Raw genomic sequence first — 16,238 nt, 5'->3', positions numbered from 1 at the left:
TTATGGTTAATCAGTCAATTAAATGGTGCACCTGGAATGTCACGCAGGGGTAATTCACCAATCAAAAGGAAGAAAATATTATCAAACCTCAAGAAAGAAAGGGTTGATATAGTTCTCCTACAGGAGACACACTTATTGGATAAAGAACACTTGAAATTACGACAGGGTGGATTTGATCAGGCCTTCTTTTCTTCCTTCAGCTCAAAAAGTAGGGGAGTTGTTATCCTTATTCGGAAGAATCTCCCTTTCAAAATCCTAAATCCGATAAAAGATTAATCTGGACGATATATTCTGATTAAACACCTTATAAATGGAGAGGAATATGGGATCTTAAATCTGTATTGTCCCCCAGCACATACTTTTAAATTTATAACGGAAGCCTTCTCAAAGTTGATGGCTCTCGGTGCTCGTCATACAATTATAGGGGGAGATTTTAATTGTATTATGGATCTGGAAATAGATAGGATTCCCAAGAGCACTACAGGAATATCCCCCAGAGTCAGACAATTGGTGGATTTGAACAAAGAATTAGGACTAGTAGATATGTGGAGATGCCTTCACCCACAGGGCAGAGATTTTTCTTTTTACTCCAATTCACATAAATGTCATACCAGAATTGATATGTTTTGTGCCCCCTTGATTTTTTAAAATTCCATATCATCCTGTAAAATAGGTAATATAACAATTTCTGATCACGCTGCCGTATATATGGAAATCAAGGCGAGGAACAATGAGAACATGAAAGATAGTAAATTTGTAAAGTACTTCTCTCAAGAATTTAAAACCTTTTTAGAAATTAATTCAGGTACGGCTAGCAACCAATCAATGATGTGGGAGACCATCAAAGCTTACGCGTGAGGTTTGATCATTTCATGCTCAGTGACCCAGAAAAAATTAAAGGGAGAACAACAGCATCTGCTCGAAGCTCGCTTAAAAGCAGCTGAAACAGCATACGCTGATAGACCTATTATCAAATTACAAAGGATTATGGCCCTTAGAACAGCTCTAACCACCACGCTTACCCAGACGGCTAAGAGGGAAATATTATTTGCAAAACAATGGTTATATGAATTTGGCGATAAACCAGGTAGATTTTAGCATTTCTTGCAAAGAAGAAAAGGCCCCTCAAACTATTATGTCTATCAAGGAAAGTACGGGTATTCTGACTCATGATCATAAAAGGATTAACACAATCATTAGAAAATTTTATTCTGAATTATATAAATCGCAGGATTGCGAAGATAGAGCTAGGAGGATGCAGTCATTTTTTTAAAACCTGACCTTTCCGGACCTAACTCCAGAACAGGTATCGGTGCTGAATGTTCCCTTAACAAGCCAAGAAATACTTGACGCAATCAGGCAACTTCAGAGCGGTAAGGCACCTGGCCCAGATGGCTTTCAAGCTGAATTCTATAAAGAATTGACAGGAATATTGGCTGGTCCACTTATGGACATGTATAACTACTCATACAGTCAGGGCTGTCTCCCGCCTTCACTGAAAGAGGCAAATATCTGTCATTCTCAAAAAAGGAAAGGACCCAGAAGATTGCGCTTCATACAGATCAATATCCTTGCTAAATGTAGATTTTAAAATCCTTTCTAAAACGTTAGCATTGAGGCTAGAAAGGGTATTGCCACACATCATAAAGGAGGATCAGACGGGGTTTATTAAGGGCTGTAGATCATCCAATATTGTTAGAAGGGTTTTGCATGTGATTCAAGCCTACCATCAGGGAAAGATACCAGGAGTAGCAGTCTCATCAAATGCGGAAAAGGCATTCGATAGGGTTGAATGGTCATATCTGTTTTACACATTGGAAAGGTTTGGCGTTGGAAAGGTGTTTACCAAATGGGTCTCAACACTGTATATTGATCCCAAAGCAGTTGTGATTACCAATGGATTAGGCTTGGATAGCTTCAGTGTGGATAGGGGCTGCCGTTAGGGATGTCCTCTATTGCTATTTACGCAAATAATTGAGCTACTAGCAGAAGCTATATAGGCTGACCCTAATATAACGGCCCCGAGGATTGGTACAGGTAAACATAAAATTACCCTTTATGCAGATGATGTTCTTCTATTTCTCAGTAATCCCCTGATGTTCGTGCCTCGCTTAATCCAAGTTATTAATACATTTAGTGCATTCTCAGGCTATAAAATTAATTTTTCAAAATCGGAGGCTATGCCAATGGGTGGCCTTGCTATGATACCCCACTTAGTGGATGGATCACACTTTCCCTTTCGGTGGTCCCTGGACAGTTTCTTATATTTAGGCATTTTTGTCACCCCAGTATTTGGCCAGTTATACAAGGCTAACTTTATGCATTTACTGGAAAGGATAAGGCAGGACCTCCAGCGATGGGGAGACCTTCCAACTTCCTGGTTAGGCAGAATAGCACTAATTAAAATGAATGTCGTGGCATGTCACCTATACCCTGTGAGAATGCTTCCGGTGATGCTGCCGAGGTTGGCACTACGCAGATTGTATGGCTGGCTGGGTTCCTTCATCTGGAATCATAGACGGCCCCTCATTAAGCTGAAGAAGCTACAGCTTCCACAGGAAAGGGGTGGACTGGATTTTCCAGATTTTAGGAAATATCAGTTAAGTTCCCTATTAAGCTACATAGCCGATTGGGTCTTGTCTGACCTACAATCAAGCTGGCTGGACATCGAGGCTTCTCAAGTAAAATGCCCACTTATTAACCTCTTGTTTTCAGACAAGAGGAAAATCATTACGGATCACTGTAAAAACCCTATAATACTAAACATAATTAAAGCTTGGAATATAATGTAGCAAAATGAGGGCAACTCACATAAACATCCCCCTATACTCCGATAGTGGGAACATGGGGGTTTCAGCTGGGGCTTACAGATGCCACTTTCAAACTCTGGAGATCCAGGGGCATCTCCTGTTTAGGGGATCTGTTTAAAGAAGGGGTCCTGATGTCTTTTGAACAGCTGCATCAGAAATTTGGATTACCTAATGGTGATCTCTTTCGATTCTTCCAAATTCAAGATTACATACAGAAGAAGACTACGTTATTAGATGGTCTTTATAAATCAGACAGAGAACGTAGAGTGTTATGGTCAATGGGGGTATCTTCGGTCAGCACTATTTATCATTTATTACATGATGAAGTATCGGAAGATATGGACAATCTGCTTAAAACAAGGGATCAGGATTTGGGACTGGAAATCTCTATAGAAATATAGAACTAAGGCCATTCAGTTGAAGATACTTCATGGGCCCCATATAGCACCGGACCTATTGGAGATGCTCCTGCCTTAAATTTTGCCAATGTGTCCCAAATGTAAAGTAGAGATGGGCACTCTTGTACGTTGCTTATGGACCTGTCATAAGATCTGTAGATATTGGACTAAAGTAGCAAATGTTCTGACAGAAATCTTAGGAACGGAAATTAGAGTGGATCCAGTATCTCTCCATTTTGGCTTTTCGAACTTACCCTCCATGGATATGCACAGGAAGAGATTATTTTCTATTCTCTGTTTCTGTGCAAGGAAAACTATTTTGGTAGAATAGGTGGCTGAGGGCCCCCCTGGACCCTCAAATTGGCACAGAATAATCATGGAATGTATTCTCCTTGACTTCCTTACAAATATGGTGCACCAAAAAACCGAATTATTCCATAAAATATGGCAGCCCTTCTTGAATTACACAAATACAGATATTTTGGCCGTCCTAATAAGGGCTTTTATTTAATTGAGATGGCGAACCTGGCTCTTCCCTTGGGAGAGGAATCCCGCACGAATCTGGGTTTTGTTATGATTTGATATTAACACATTCCGAGCATGTGTCTCACTACTCAATTTCTGTGTTATCCGTCTTTTTTTTCCCCTGAATAATGTAAGAGATTTAATTATACACTCTGGTTAGTTGTAGGTTAGATTAGTAGTTGAGTTTTTCTTCTCTCGGTGTCTCTTTTTTTCTGTTTGATAGATTTTTGTTTATTATTTATTTAAGATTTAATTGTATATCAATGTTTATACTTGGGTTTTATTTATTTGTAAACTTGTAAAAATATGTTAAATTTTCAATAAAAATATCTATTTAAAAAGGAGTTCAGCAATAATAACTATTGTCTGTGCATTGGTAAGTCACTATCTGGGATGATGTACATTTAACGTAATGTGTGAATAAATAAAGACTAATATTGTAGCTTGGAAACAAAGAAGCATTTTTGAATTAAGATTGATGGACAGCAGTAGTTAGCTATCTGATTGTTTAATCAAGAGATGAGCAAAATCTAAGGAACTATTAGATATAATGGAAAAAGGACATAATGGAACTTCATTGTTCAAGGAAATGAAAAGGAAAATGTCATTTTGTGTTTTTTTTTAACTGTATATATTGAATTATTTAAGAAGGAATATGTTATCACCTAATAATATTTGAAAGGATTCCTGAAATGTATTAAACAAGAGACAGGTAGTGGATATATTAAGTAATGTCAGAAGTCACATGACAACAGGTTATAGACCAACAGGTTTATTTGAAACCACAAGCTTTCAGAGTACTGGTCCTTCATCAGGTGAAGTGGAGGGAAGTGCACAGGCACAGAATTTATAGGTGGAAAGATAATGCCAAGATAATTCCAGGTGATTAAGAGTGTCAAAAGATAAATACAAATAACGTGAGTGGAGTGTCAACTGGCTGAATAACAAGTCTTTGCAGGTGATCAAAAGTGTCAGGCAGCTGTCAACAGCTGAATAGTAAGTGAGGAGATGACCTATAATCCAACTAATTATGGCAAAGAGATAATAAAAAATGTGAGGGTGCTGGTGACAAACCAAATGGTTAGAATAACATGATAGGTAAGTGCCGCATGACAAGGGTCTAACCAAAGTAACAAATAATCCAAAACTAATTAAAGTAGAGAGATAACAAATTTCCAAGGTGATGGTGTCAAAATGTAACAGTAAGGAAGCTTTTGCACAGGACGGTATGGGGGGTGGTGGGGGGGGGGGGCGCGGGGTTACATGTAGTACAACATGAACCCAAGACCACGGTTGAGACCTTCCTCATGGGTATGGAACTTGGCTAACAGTTTGTGCTTGGTGATTCTGTATTATTTTGTATCTCCAAGGCCGCCTTGGAGGATACTTACCCGAAGATCAAAGGTTCAATGTCTTTGACGGCTGAAGTGTTCCCTCTATTCGGGGGAACACCTCAGTTCAACACCGGCACCTCCACACCATATATTAAGTAACGGTCAATTAGGTGTGAACTGGTTGTACAAGTATGGCGAACATTCTCTCCAAAGAGTGTGACCACACAGCTACTGGGAAGTTCTACATGACATGACAAAACATTGACTTATGCATATGGAAACCATTGCCAAACATAGATGTTAGAGGTCTGTGTAGTAGGGAAAGAATTTGGAGGATGATTGATGAGGAGATAGTAATTAGTGATATTGAATAATACCTAAACATCTTGTCATCATGCATTAATCCAGCAACATTTTACTATCTCTCTAATATTTGCCCCTTCTACCAGGCAGATTGACTGCTGCAGGATATGAGATGTTCTTTAAATGTGACTCATGGTACCCCTTCAATAAGTCAAGATTAGAGTGGTGCTGAAAAAGATCAGGCAGCATCTGAGGAGCAGGAAAATCAACATTTTGGCCAAAAGCCCTTCATCAGGAATAATCCCTTCAATAATCCTACCAGATCTAAGCCACTTAAGAGTGTGTTTGCCAGCATAATTTTTGAGCATACCATTGAGCTGCATAAACAAGTATTTCAGCACCTCGGCAGTTCTAGTGATTCCCTACAAAGAAACCCGCACATCAAAGTAGTGTGCTGAATCCTGCAGAACTTCATCCAATACTGAAGACTGCATTTGAAAAAGTTTTCAATATTTGGATGACTAGGAAGCAAGTGAGGAGGTAGCAGGTATATAGGGACCACTCCAATATCTTGCAGCAAGTGATGTGAGGGATGAATTAATTCTGTGATTCCAGTGACCTCATTCCTCACTTTGAGAACTCTTGCCAGTCCTTCTTGCATCCTTCACCACCTTCAACTTACATGAAACAACAATTAAACCATTCAGTCAAATTTTATTGCAATGAGTTTCTGTCAAAGCATATGGGGAACAGTCTGCTGACATCCTCAGAGAAGACTTTGGCACTGCAACTCCATAGTTTAGGTCTCAGCATCTCCAAAGACCTGTAGATCAATGGACAGCAAAGAAAAATGAGTGATATTTTGAAAACACTTATTTATTTGCTGCATCAATCTCTTCAGAGTGTCACTTGATTATGCAAGGTGGACATTTACTTCAGTCATAGACATTTACAGCACGGAAACAGACCTTTTGGTTGAACTCGTCTATGCTGACCAGATATCCTAACCTAATCTAGTCCCATTTGCCAGTGCTTGGCCCATATCCCTCCAGACTCTTCCTATTTATGTACCCATCCAGATGCTTTTTAAATGTTGCAGTTGTACTAGCCTCCACCATTTCCTCTGGCAGCTCATTCCTTAAACACACCACCCTCTGGATGAAAAAGTTGCCCCTTATGTCCCTTTTATATCTTTCTCCTCTCACCCTAATCCTATGCCCTCTGCTTCTGGACTCCTCCAGCCCAGAAAAAGAGACTTTGTCTATTTATCCTATCCATGCCCTTTATGATTTTATAAACCTCTATAACGTGACCCCGCAACCTCCAATGCTCCAGGGAAAACAGCCCCAACCTAATCAGCCCCTTCTTATAGCTCAAATCATCCAACCCTGGCAAAATCTTTGTAAATCTTTTCTGAACCCTTTCAAGTTTCACAATATCCTTCTAGTAGGAAGGAATCAAGAGACAGATTTCAATAAAACATATAATCAAGAAAGAACCCACTCTACTCACTACTGTACTTACAGCAAGATTACACGTTAAAAGCTATGCACTTATGTGTTCCTGTACTGTAAGCTCTTCCACACAGGTTCCTCCAAGATCAGTTTTGAATTTCACTGTTTGTTAAATTTTCCTAGATGCACTGTGATGTCCAGAGAACCTTGAATTCAAGCAAAAGCAGTCACTGTGCAGATTCACTGCTGTGTCAGTTACCAGTGTAGGTTTCTTTCTTTCTCTCCTTCTCTGACCACGAGGTGCCTTTTGTCTGTCTTCTCCCTTTTGAAAGTGCGGTTGTTTTGATCTTTTTTTCTCCAAAGTTCCAAAACAATGCAATTGCACATAAAACAGTCATTGCTGCTCCTGGAATTCGAAGAAAACACCTCCAACACCTAAAACACCTTAAAAAAGGAGCAGCTTTTACAGCCACAATTTTTTCCCAAGCCCAGAGTTGTATCATGATCCAGCAAAACCACAAAATCTAGTGGCTCTAACTTAAATATAATCACCTCTGTGATAACCAACCTACATTTGTGTTTCAGTCTAACAACCACCTGATGAAGAAGCAGCAGTTCAAAAGCTAGTGCCTCCAAATAACCTGGCGTTGTGTGATTTTTAACTTAAGTTTTAACATTTTTCTTAATCAACCTGCTCAGATGTTATTACACATCTCTGGAGTAAGTGAACCTTGAATCCGGGTCTGTTGATCCAGAGGTAGGGATATTACCACTGTGCCACTTAATAGTCATCATTTTTGTGTTCAAATCTTTCCAGTGCCTTTTTCCTTCCTAATGCGGTAATCCTCTTCAGCCCTATGTCCCTCTGAGAATTCTGCCATTCTCCAATTCTGTTTTTGTGCATTCTCCACTCCTCCACCTCACCATTGACAGATCATATGGCCTCTAACCCCTGGAATTCCCTTACCAAACCTTTCCATCCTCTATTGGAACATAACACTTTGAGCTGTAGGCCATTTGGCCTTTTCGAACTTAATCCAATCATGAATAAGATCGTGGCTAACCTGGTTGGTGCCTCATCTCCACTTTCCTGTCTGCATTGCATAACCCTTGATAATTTAAGACCTTTGATAAAACTTAAGTGTGATCACGCTTTAAGTCAACCAAACTAATAGCTTTTTTTTAATGATATGGAGGTGCCAGTCTTGGCTAGGAATAGACAAAGTTAAAAATCACACAACATCAGGTTATAGTCCAACAGGTTTATTTGAAACTACAAGTTTTCAGAGCCCCGCTCCTTTGTGGGGTAGTTAGTGGGGCAGGATACATAGGATACAGAATTTATAAGGAAAAGATCGAAGTGTCATACAACTGATGTGATGTATTGACAAACCTAGATTGCTGTTAAGTCTTTAATCACTTAGAATGGGGATGCAGGTTTCTTTCCCCAGAATTTCTTTCAAGTTACAGCCCTAAGATAACTTAAGCTTTTATCAGTATATATAAAAAAGTGACATCTCACTTTGTGCAAGAAAGGTTCGAGGTTACAGTCTGTCTGTTTCCCAACCTGGAGTCTGTTTTTTATTCCAAAGCAGGAATTCATAAAATTCATATTGACTGACTGCCTATGGATTGTGTATTTTTGAACAAAATAGATGGGATGTCCAGGTATGTTGGCTTTGTGTATCTTTGGAAGTTTTTTGAAAGTTCACTGTCAACTTTTGTCTCGAGAGTGTGGTGCTGGAAAAGCACAGCAGGTCAGGCAGCTTCCGACTTTTGTCTGTATTGTGTTCCTGCAAAATATACTGACAATTATTTCTACATTAAAGGTGACATAAATGTAGGTGATATCATTTTACAATTGTTCTTTTCTCAATTAATTGTCTGCTACCTTTCAGTTTCTGAAACAAAATCATGTAATGCTTCTTTCTTAGTTGGACTGGAGTTTATAAAGTCATGAGGGACGTGGATAGGGTGAATAGCGAAGGTCTTTTTCTTAGGGTAGGGAAGTCCAGAGCTAGAGGTTTAAGATGAGAGGGGAAAGATTTAGAAGTGACCTAATGGACAACATTTTCATGGTATGGAATGAGCTGCCAGAGGATGTAGTAGAGGCTGGTGTAATTACAATATTCATAAGGCATCTGGATGGGTACATGAATAGGAAAGGTTTAGAGGGATATGGACCAAATGCTGGCAAATGGGACTAGATCAGTTCAGGATATCTGTTCAGGGCAGATGAGTTGAACTGAAGGGTCTGTTTCCGTGCTGTATAACTCTATGGCCTGCTGATTATTTCTCACACTTTTTTATTTCAGAAATGCAGTATTTTGCTTTTGTGTGCTATACCGATGTGTTGTAACCAAAATTGTGTGCAGACAGTGTTGGCAAATTAGGAATTTGTGTAAATACAATAAGTTCGACCAAGCACAATACCAGGTGGATCTTTTAAAATCTGTCAATTCAATTCTGTATATTCCACTCCAAGCCAATTTAAAACTCGAAGATCATGACCACAGAGTGCATTCAAAATTATGAACAACAATTCTACAGGCATTGAATGAATAGCAATATTTTTATCCTTTTTAACTTACACTAATAATTTAGACCAAATGTACAAATGTCAACATTTTGTCTGAAATCTTGTTTTGAAGTTTGATTTTTGGAATAAAATAATTAATGCTTTCTACCATGTATTTTCTTCCAGGTGCCTTACCAGGGAAATGCAAAAATGAATGAACTGAAGTTGAATCATCTCTGTACAGAGGAGGGCCATAGTGAAGTAAAAGAAGAGCAAGGTATATTGGTATCATTTAACAATTGATGTCCAGTTAATTGACAGATAAATACAAAAGCACTGTAATTTAATTTTAGAATTCTATTTTGGATTGTGAGAACTCGGGAAACTTGCATATTAAGCAACCTCATTTGTAAGTCATGATTTGGATGTGCTGGTGTTGGACTGGGGTGAACAAAGTTAAAAATCGCACAACATCAGGTTATAGTCCAACAGGTTTATTTGGAAGCACTAGCTTTTGGAGCATTGCTCCTACATCAGGCAGTTGTCCTGATGAAGAAACATCACTCTGAAATCTACCTGTTGGACTATACCATGGTGTTGTGTGATTTTTAACTTCATTTGTAAGTTCCTTAAACTTGAGAAATTACTCATTGTTGAGATTTCTCATATAAGGCACTTCAACAGTTTCCTCATTTCCCCTTCCCCTACCTCACCCCAATTCCAAACTTCCAGCTTAGCACTGTTCCCATGACTTGTCCTACCTGCCTATCTTCTTTTCCACCTATCCACTCCACCCTTCTCCCTGATCTATCACCTTCATCCCCTCCCCCACTCACCTATTGTATTCTATGCTACTTTCGCCCCACCTTCACCCCCCCCTCTCATTTATTTCTCCACCCTTCAGGCACTCTGCCTGTATTTCTGATGAAGGGCTTTTGCCCGAAATGTCGACTTTACTGCTATCGGATGCTGCCTGAACTGCTGTGCTTTTCCAGCACCACTAATCCAGAACCTGGTTTCCAGCATCTGCAGTCACTGTATTTCCCATTAATTGAGTGTCTTGGACATCATTACTGGTCCACCTGCGCACCTTGCCCACATGCTCATTGCAACTGCTTTACATCCCAGCATCAATATCTTGTCATTGCTCGCAAAACTTCTGCTCAACTTCTCTGTTGCTTACTCCATTCCTCTCTATTGTACAATTGCTCTTTCATTTTCTCTGCATGACTTTTTTGCACCCAGTTGTGTTGCCAGACTTATCCCACAACTGTGTCAAATTTGTAACATGTTTTCTTTCTCAAATAAAGTTACTTCTTTATTACACCCTGAGGACACAATGACTATCAGATAATTTCACTATTATTGAACAATTCAAGTTTATACTGGGTATTATTTTCTAAATGGTTGAGTTGCTGAATTGATGAGCTCCATCTCAGCCATACAGATGTACAGTTTGTAATACTAAGACCTCTTCGGATTTGCCATAAATAAATCTGAGGAGTTGTTTAACCGGCATCAAGAATACAGCAGGTGGAGCTGTGTACTTCATTGTGTGAAGTGTATTCACTGCAAAGTGCAGCACAAAACTGAAGTATTTTGCATAAATGGCAGTAAAGGAATAAAATTGTAGATTTTTCTTTTTTCGAGAAACCTTATGCCTTAATAAAGTGGGAGAAAAGTAGACCTTGTTAAGCTGATGCTGAGGCATCTCTTTGATTGAAAATGGATTGGACATTGTTTTGGCAATCGCTTGTTTGGCTGTCTTGAAAACGATGAAATCAGAAATGAATTAGGAGCTTGGAAAATGGAGCAAATCAATGGGGAGGAAAGATTGGGCACAGTCTGCAGTAGATTCATGTCAATTCGAGTCCATTTTACATTACGGAGAACGATAAATTTCACCACTACTTGCAGTCTATAAATTGGATAGACAGTGCACAATATCTTTCACAGCACTGATATATATGATTAAAAGCAGAAGCCAGAATCGGGGTGACATGCCTTATCACATCCCTCCAATCAGAGAATTTTCACCTTATACGGAGTGTCCGGCTCTGGTATTTGCACAGAAGGAGATCTAGACACGGCATCTGGAAGCAAATGGATATCACAGTAAGCGAGAAGTAGGAGTGGGAACAGAAATGATGGAAGTAGAGTCTGACTGACTGTAGTGTGGGATGCAGATAAACCTATTGAGCCTGGAGGAAACACTCCTCTTAGCCCACAAGCAGTCCTTCGAACGTAGGAATCCATATAGATGTGGTCCTTCTCCCATTCTTAAAGTAACACTCTAAAACTAGAATTCTTTCCTTATTTATGATACTTCAATTCTTACTCATATTTGAATTATACAAAGGAAGAAAAATAGACTATTCAACTCCTCAACCCTGTTCCACCATTCAATGAGATCATGGATGATCTGTGGTCTAACTCTATATACCTGCCTTTTATCTTTTAATATCTTTGCTTAACAAAAACTTAATCTATCTCAGATTTAAAATTAACAGTTGATCTAGTGTCAACTGCCATTTGTGGAAGAGTGTTCCAGATCTCTACCATCCTTTGTGTGTAGGAGTCTTTTCCAATATGTCTCCTGAATGGTCTAGCCCTGATTTGCAGTCAGCCCCTTGTTCTAGAATCCCCAAACTGTGGAAATAATTTATCTTTATTCGTCTTGTCTTTTCTTGTTAATATTTTTTATTAATTTATTTTGTATCTGAAGTTCTTTTTTTCAATTGTAGTATTTAATTCCTTTACATATTATTTAATTTTCTTTTCATGTTTCCAAATACGATTTCCAACCTTTCCAAATACGATTTCCAACTTTTCACACAAATTAGCATGAGCAGATTCTCCAAGTATAAACTTTCAATTACGAGGGGCAAGGTGAATTAATACTACTGAAACATACTGAAACCTATGCTTACAAACTTTTGGTGATCAATCACTCTTAAACATATTTTCGTGTATGAATCTTTATAATACATGAGAAATGATGTGCAGGAATGGGCAAACACGTACTTTCATATTGTGGTGGAAAAAGAATTTTCCTTCGAAGCCTGATGGCAGAAAAACACTCTCAGTATCTTGGTTTGATAGTTCTTTTTGACTTAATTGATATTTGTTACTGCATAGCTTGAGTATTAATTTTAAATTGATTGAGAAATGCATAAGATTTTTTTTCGGGACCCACACAGGTGTTCTTTGTTTATTTTCCATTTTTTAAATTAAAATGTATTCTTGTAGATTTCCCTGTGCTGCATTGGCCCAAGATTTGTATAAAATAATGATGTGGAAAGTAGACTCTTCCTTAAATTTATACATTCATTTCTCAATGTGTACAAGAACAGAGGTATATGGATGATATCTAAATGAAAACTGTCTGTTAAGACATGATTAAAGAATATTTTCTGACGTTCTTACTGTTGACCTACAAGATTTGGGGCGGAAGTTTTCATCCCTTTGTTCAGAGATGGAAGACTTAAAAAAGTGGTGAACTAGTTTCTGAAATTCCAGTGGCCCCCCCATTCCTGTTTTCAGCAATTTTACCTGTGTAGGTAGTGAGCCTACACCCAGCATTCCTGACGTTGCTGGCTACATTGTAATTCTCCACACAGTTTTGATATTCAGGTCCTTTTTTTTCTTAGGAAACATGGCTGTCGGCTCCTCAGGAATCATAGCCTTAGGGGAACCCGAGTCTCAAGTTGGGAACTGAAGAAAGAAACCATTTAAAAATCCCTTTGCAAAATAATCCTCTCTTTACCTACTCATAAAACTGTCAATCAATTACAGACAGCACGTCCCATTTCCAAACTCCCAGAGGAAATCTTAAACTTCATAATGAGACTACCTGGAAAAAAAATGACAGGTTACCTGCTCCACCTGCTTTGTTGATTCAGTTGCCAGCTGACCTCATTATAAATACATATAAAATGGATTTAACTCAGCAGGAACCTATTTATTCAGTTGTAAAGTGGAGTGTTTTCTTTGTGTGATTGATATCTTTAGTAACATAGAAATGTATGCCATTCAGCCCATGCTCATCATTTTATAAGATCATGGCTAATTGAACAATTCAGTGTCTTTTACACACATTATCCCCATAATTCTTTAAGGAATTGATAATCATTTCATGGCCCTCTGGGATAGAGAATTTTAAAAAATTTAGTAAGGGGATTAGGATGTCACTAGCTAGGCCAGCATTTACTGCCCATCCCTAATTGCCTGCAAACACATTGACCAGACTAGGGCAGGATGGCAGATTACCTTCTCTAAAGGGCATTAGTGAACTAGGTGGGTTTTTCCGACACTCAACTGTGGTCGTCATTAGACTCTTAATTCCAGATTTTTAATTGAATTCAAATTCCACCATCTGCCATGGCGGCATTCAAACCTGATATCACAGAACATTACCCTGGATCTTTAGATTAACAGTTCATCTATAATACCACAAGTTGTCACCTCCCCAATAATTCTTAGGGTTCACAAGCATGGGTAAAGTTGATTACCTTGTGTATTGGATTATTACATGTTCTTCAAAGAGATCTTTCAACTCTTGTGTGTTTATTTGGACAGGTTTAAAAAGTATGAGGTAAGAGGGGCAGATTCCTTCAGAATAGAGGCAGGTTCATAAGGTTGGGTAGGTTCCTTACTGCTGATAGCCATTGCCTTGACAGAACTGCCGTTACAAAGCTCAACTGTTTTTAGCTGATACCAACCTGTTGTTTGAGGTAGCCTAACTAGTCTATTGTAAGAAGGTTATCAGTATAGTCAGTACTGGTGTTTGAGGCAATTTTGGGTTAAGAAAATATTTAGTTTCCTAATTAGCAAGCTTCTGCTATGCCACTAAAATACTGAGCAGCATGAATGCTTTACTTATGTAAGCATGCAAAATTTGAGTACTGTAATATTTCAACATTAAATAAGAAGCATGCAACTTCATAACATTACAGATTTTGTCTTGCAGCCTGAAATACTTTCACTGTGCTTCATCAATTTTATTGAGCTTTTGCCTAATCTAAGATACATCTACCATAAGTAATGGCAGTGTGCCCAGTGCGTAATAGTAGGAATACAGATTTATTTCTCAAATAGTAATTTTATGCACAACGAACAGCTAATTCAGTCTCAGGATCTGTGCTGGCAGGCATGGATCACTTAAGTTTCACTCTCATGGGTGATGATGTCATGAGAAACATTTTAATGAATTACAGCTTTGCAAATCATTTCCAGTTTTACAGAAAACAATCTGTGATCCACTGAAAATAATATTGTTATCTACATAAAATGGTGTACTTTTTAATCACCTTCCTGTTTCTCCATTTTGTTTTTTCTATCCAGCTGGATCATGTTAGTCCCAAATCTGTGCTTTGCCTTGAACAAGCTAATAATTCAATCTGAATGTGATGGTGGGATGGAGAAGGATGACTTGGGGAGGGGGGGGGAGGTGGAGAAATTTTGACAGGGGAGTTTTGGGGTAAGTAGGTGGGGATTTTGAGTTGGGGTCCAGCTCTGTTGATACTCTGCAATTAACACTTGCAATGTCTGAGTATCCCTTGCAATGGCTTCTCTTCCTGCCTCTGCTCCATTACCTCTGATGTCCCCAAGGAATGAGTCTCAGCTCCCATCTACATGCCACACCTCTGTGGCTGCATTCAAAAGCTCAGCATTTCATTTACATATAACAGCATCCAGCTGTATATCGCCACCACTTCTCTTGAATCCTTTACTGTTATTAAATTATCATAATGTCTATCCAACATTCAGTACTGAAAGTGCAGAATGTTCTTCCATTAAATATTTCATAACTTCTTATTTCTACTGACTCTATTTGTCTTCGTAGAAACAATCTGAGATTAAACTAGTTGGTCACCATTTTGATGTCAGATTCGATCTGGAGGTGAGCTTCTGACCTCATTCGTGTCATCATTTAGACGCGTATTTCCAGCTATGTATCACTGTCTGACCTAACTGTGTCTCAGCTGATTACTGCCCGATCCATAAATTAAATGAGAATTATTCTGGGATACAATATTCTACCTGACCCCTCACCTGGTGAAGTGATGAAGGTGTTTCTCAATTTTCTGGTCCACATTGGCTGGTCAAAAGCCCTCCAATCCCTCTGCTCCAATCCCAACCTCACCATCAAACCAGCAGATAAAGGGGGCGCAGCAGATAAAGGGGGCGCAGTGGTAGTCAGGCGCACTGACCTCTACACCGCTGAAGCCAAACGCCAGCTCGAGGACACCTCTTCCTACCGCCCCCTCGACCATGACCCCACTCCCCATCACCAAAACATCATCTCCCAGACCATACAGAACCTCATCACCTCAGGAGATCTCCCACCCACAGCTTCCAACCTCATAGTCCGGGAACCCCGCACTGCCCGGTTCTACCTCCTTCCCAAGATCCACAAGCCTGACCACCCTGGCCGACCCATTGTCTCAGCATGCTCCTGCCCCACTGAACTCATCTCTACCTACCTCGACACTGTCCTATCCCCCCTAGTCCAGGAACTCCCCACATACGTTCGAGACACCACCCACGCCCTCCACCTCCTCCAAGACTTCCGTTTCCCCGGCCCCCAACGCCCCATCTTCACCATGGATATTCAATCCCTCTACACCTCCATCCGCCATGACCACAGCCTCCAAGCCCTCCGTTTTTTTCTCTCCAGATGTCCCCAACAGTACCCTTCCACCGACACTCTCATTCGTTTGGCCGAACTGGTCCTCACCCTTAACAATTTCTCCTTTGAATCCTCCCACTTCCTCCAGACCAAAGGGGTAGCCATAGACACGCGTATGGGCCCCAGCTATGCCTGTCTCTTTGTTGGCTACGTAGAACAGTTGATCTTCCGTAATTACACCGGCACCACCCCCCACCTCTTCCTC

At 39.6% G+C, this 16,238-nt stretch overlaps 1 protein-coding gene across 1 annotated transcript in view; it reads left to right on the top strand.

Annotated features, from left to right (window-relative positions):
* arhgef28a (Rho guanine nucleotide exchange factor (GEF) 28a) overlaps positions 1–16,238 on the top strand; it is a 479,393-nt gene that overhangs the window by 146,148 nt on the left and 317,007 nt on the right. Inside the window, exon 8 of the mRNA XM_043707577.1 lies at positions 9,529–9,619. Coding sequence (XP_043563512.1) covers positions 9,529–9,619 — 91 coding nt within the window. The remainder of the gene's footprint in view (positions 1–9,528; positions 9,620–16,238) is intronic.

Source organism: Chiloscyllium plagiosum, chromosome 2 (assembly GCF_004010195.1).
Source record: "Chiloscyllium plagiosum isolate BGI_BamShark_2017 chromosome 2, ASM401019v2, whole genome shotgun sequence".
Lineage (NCBI taxonomy): Eukaryota > Metazoa > Chordata > Chondrichthyes > Orectolobiformes > Hemiscylliidae > Chiloscyllium > Chiloscyllium plagiosum.
This window is presented reverse-complemented; position numbering and strand designations above follow the sequence as displayed.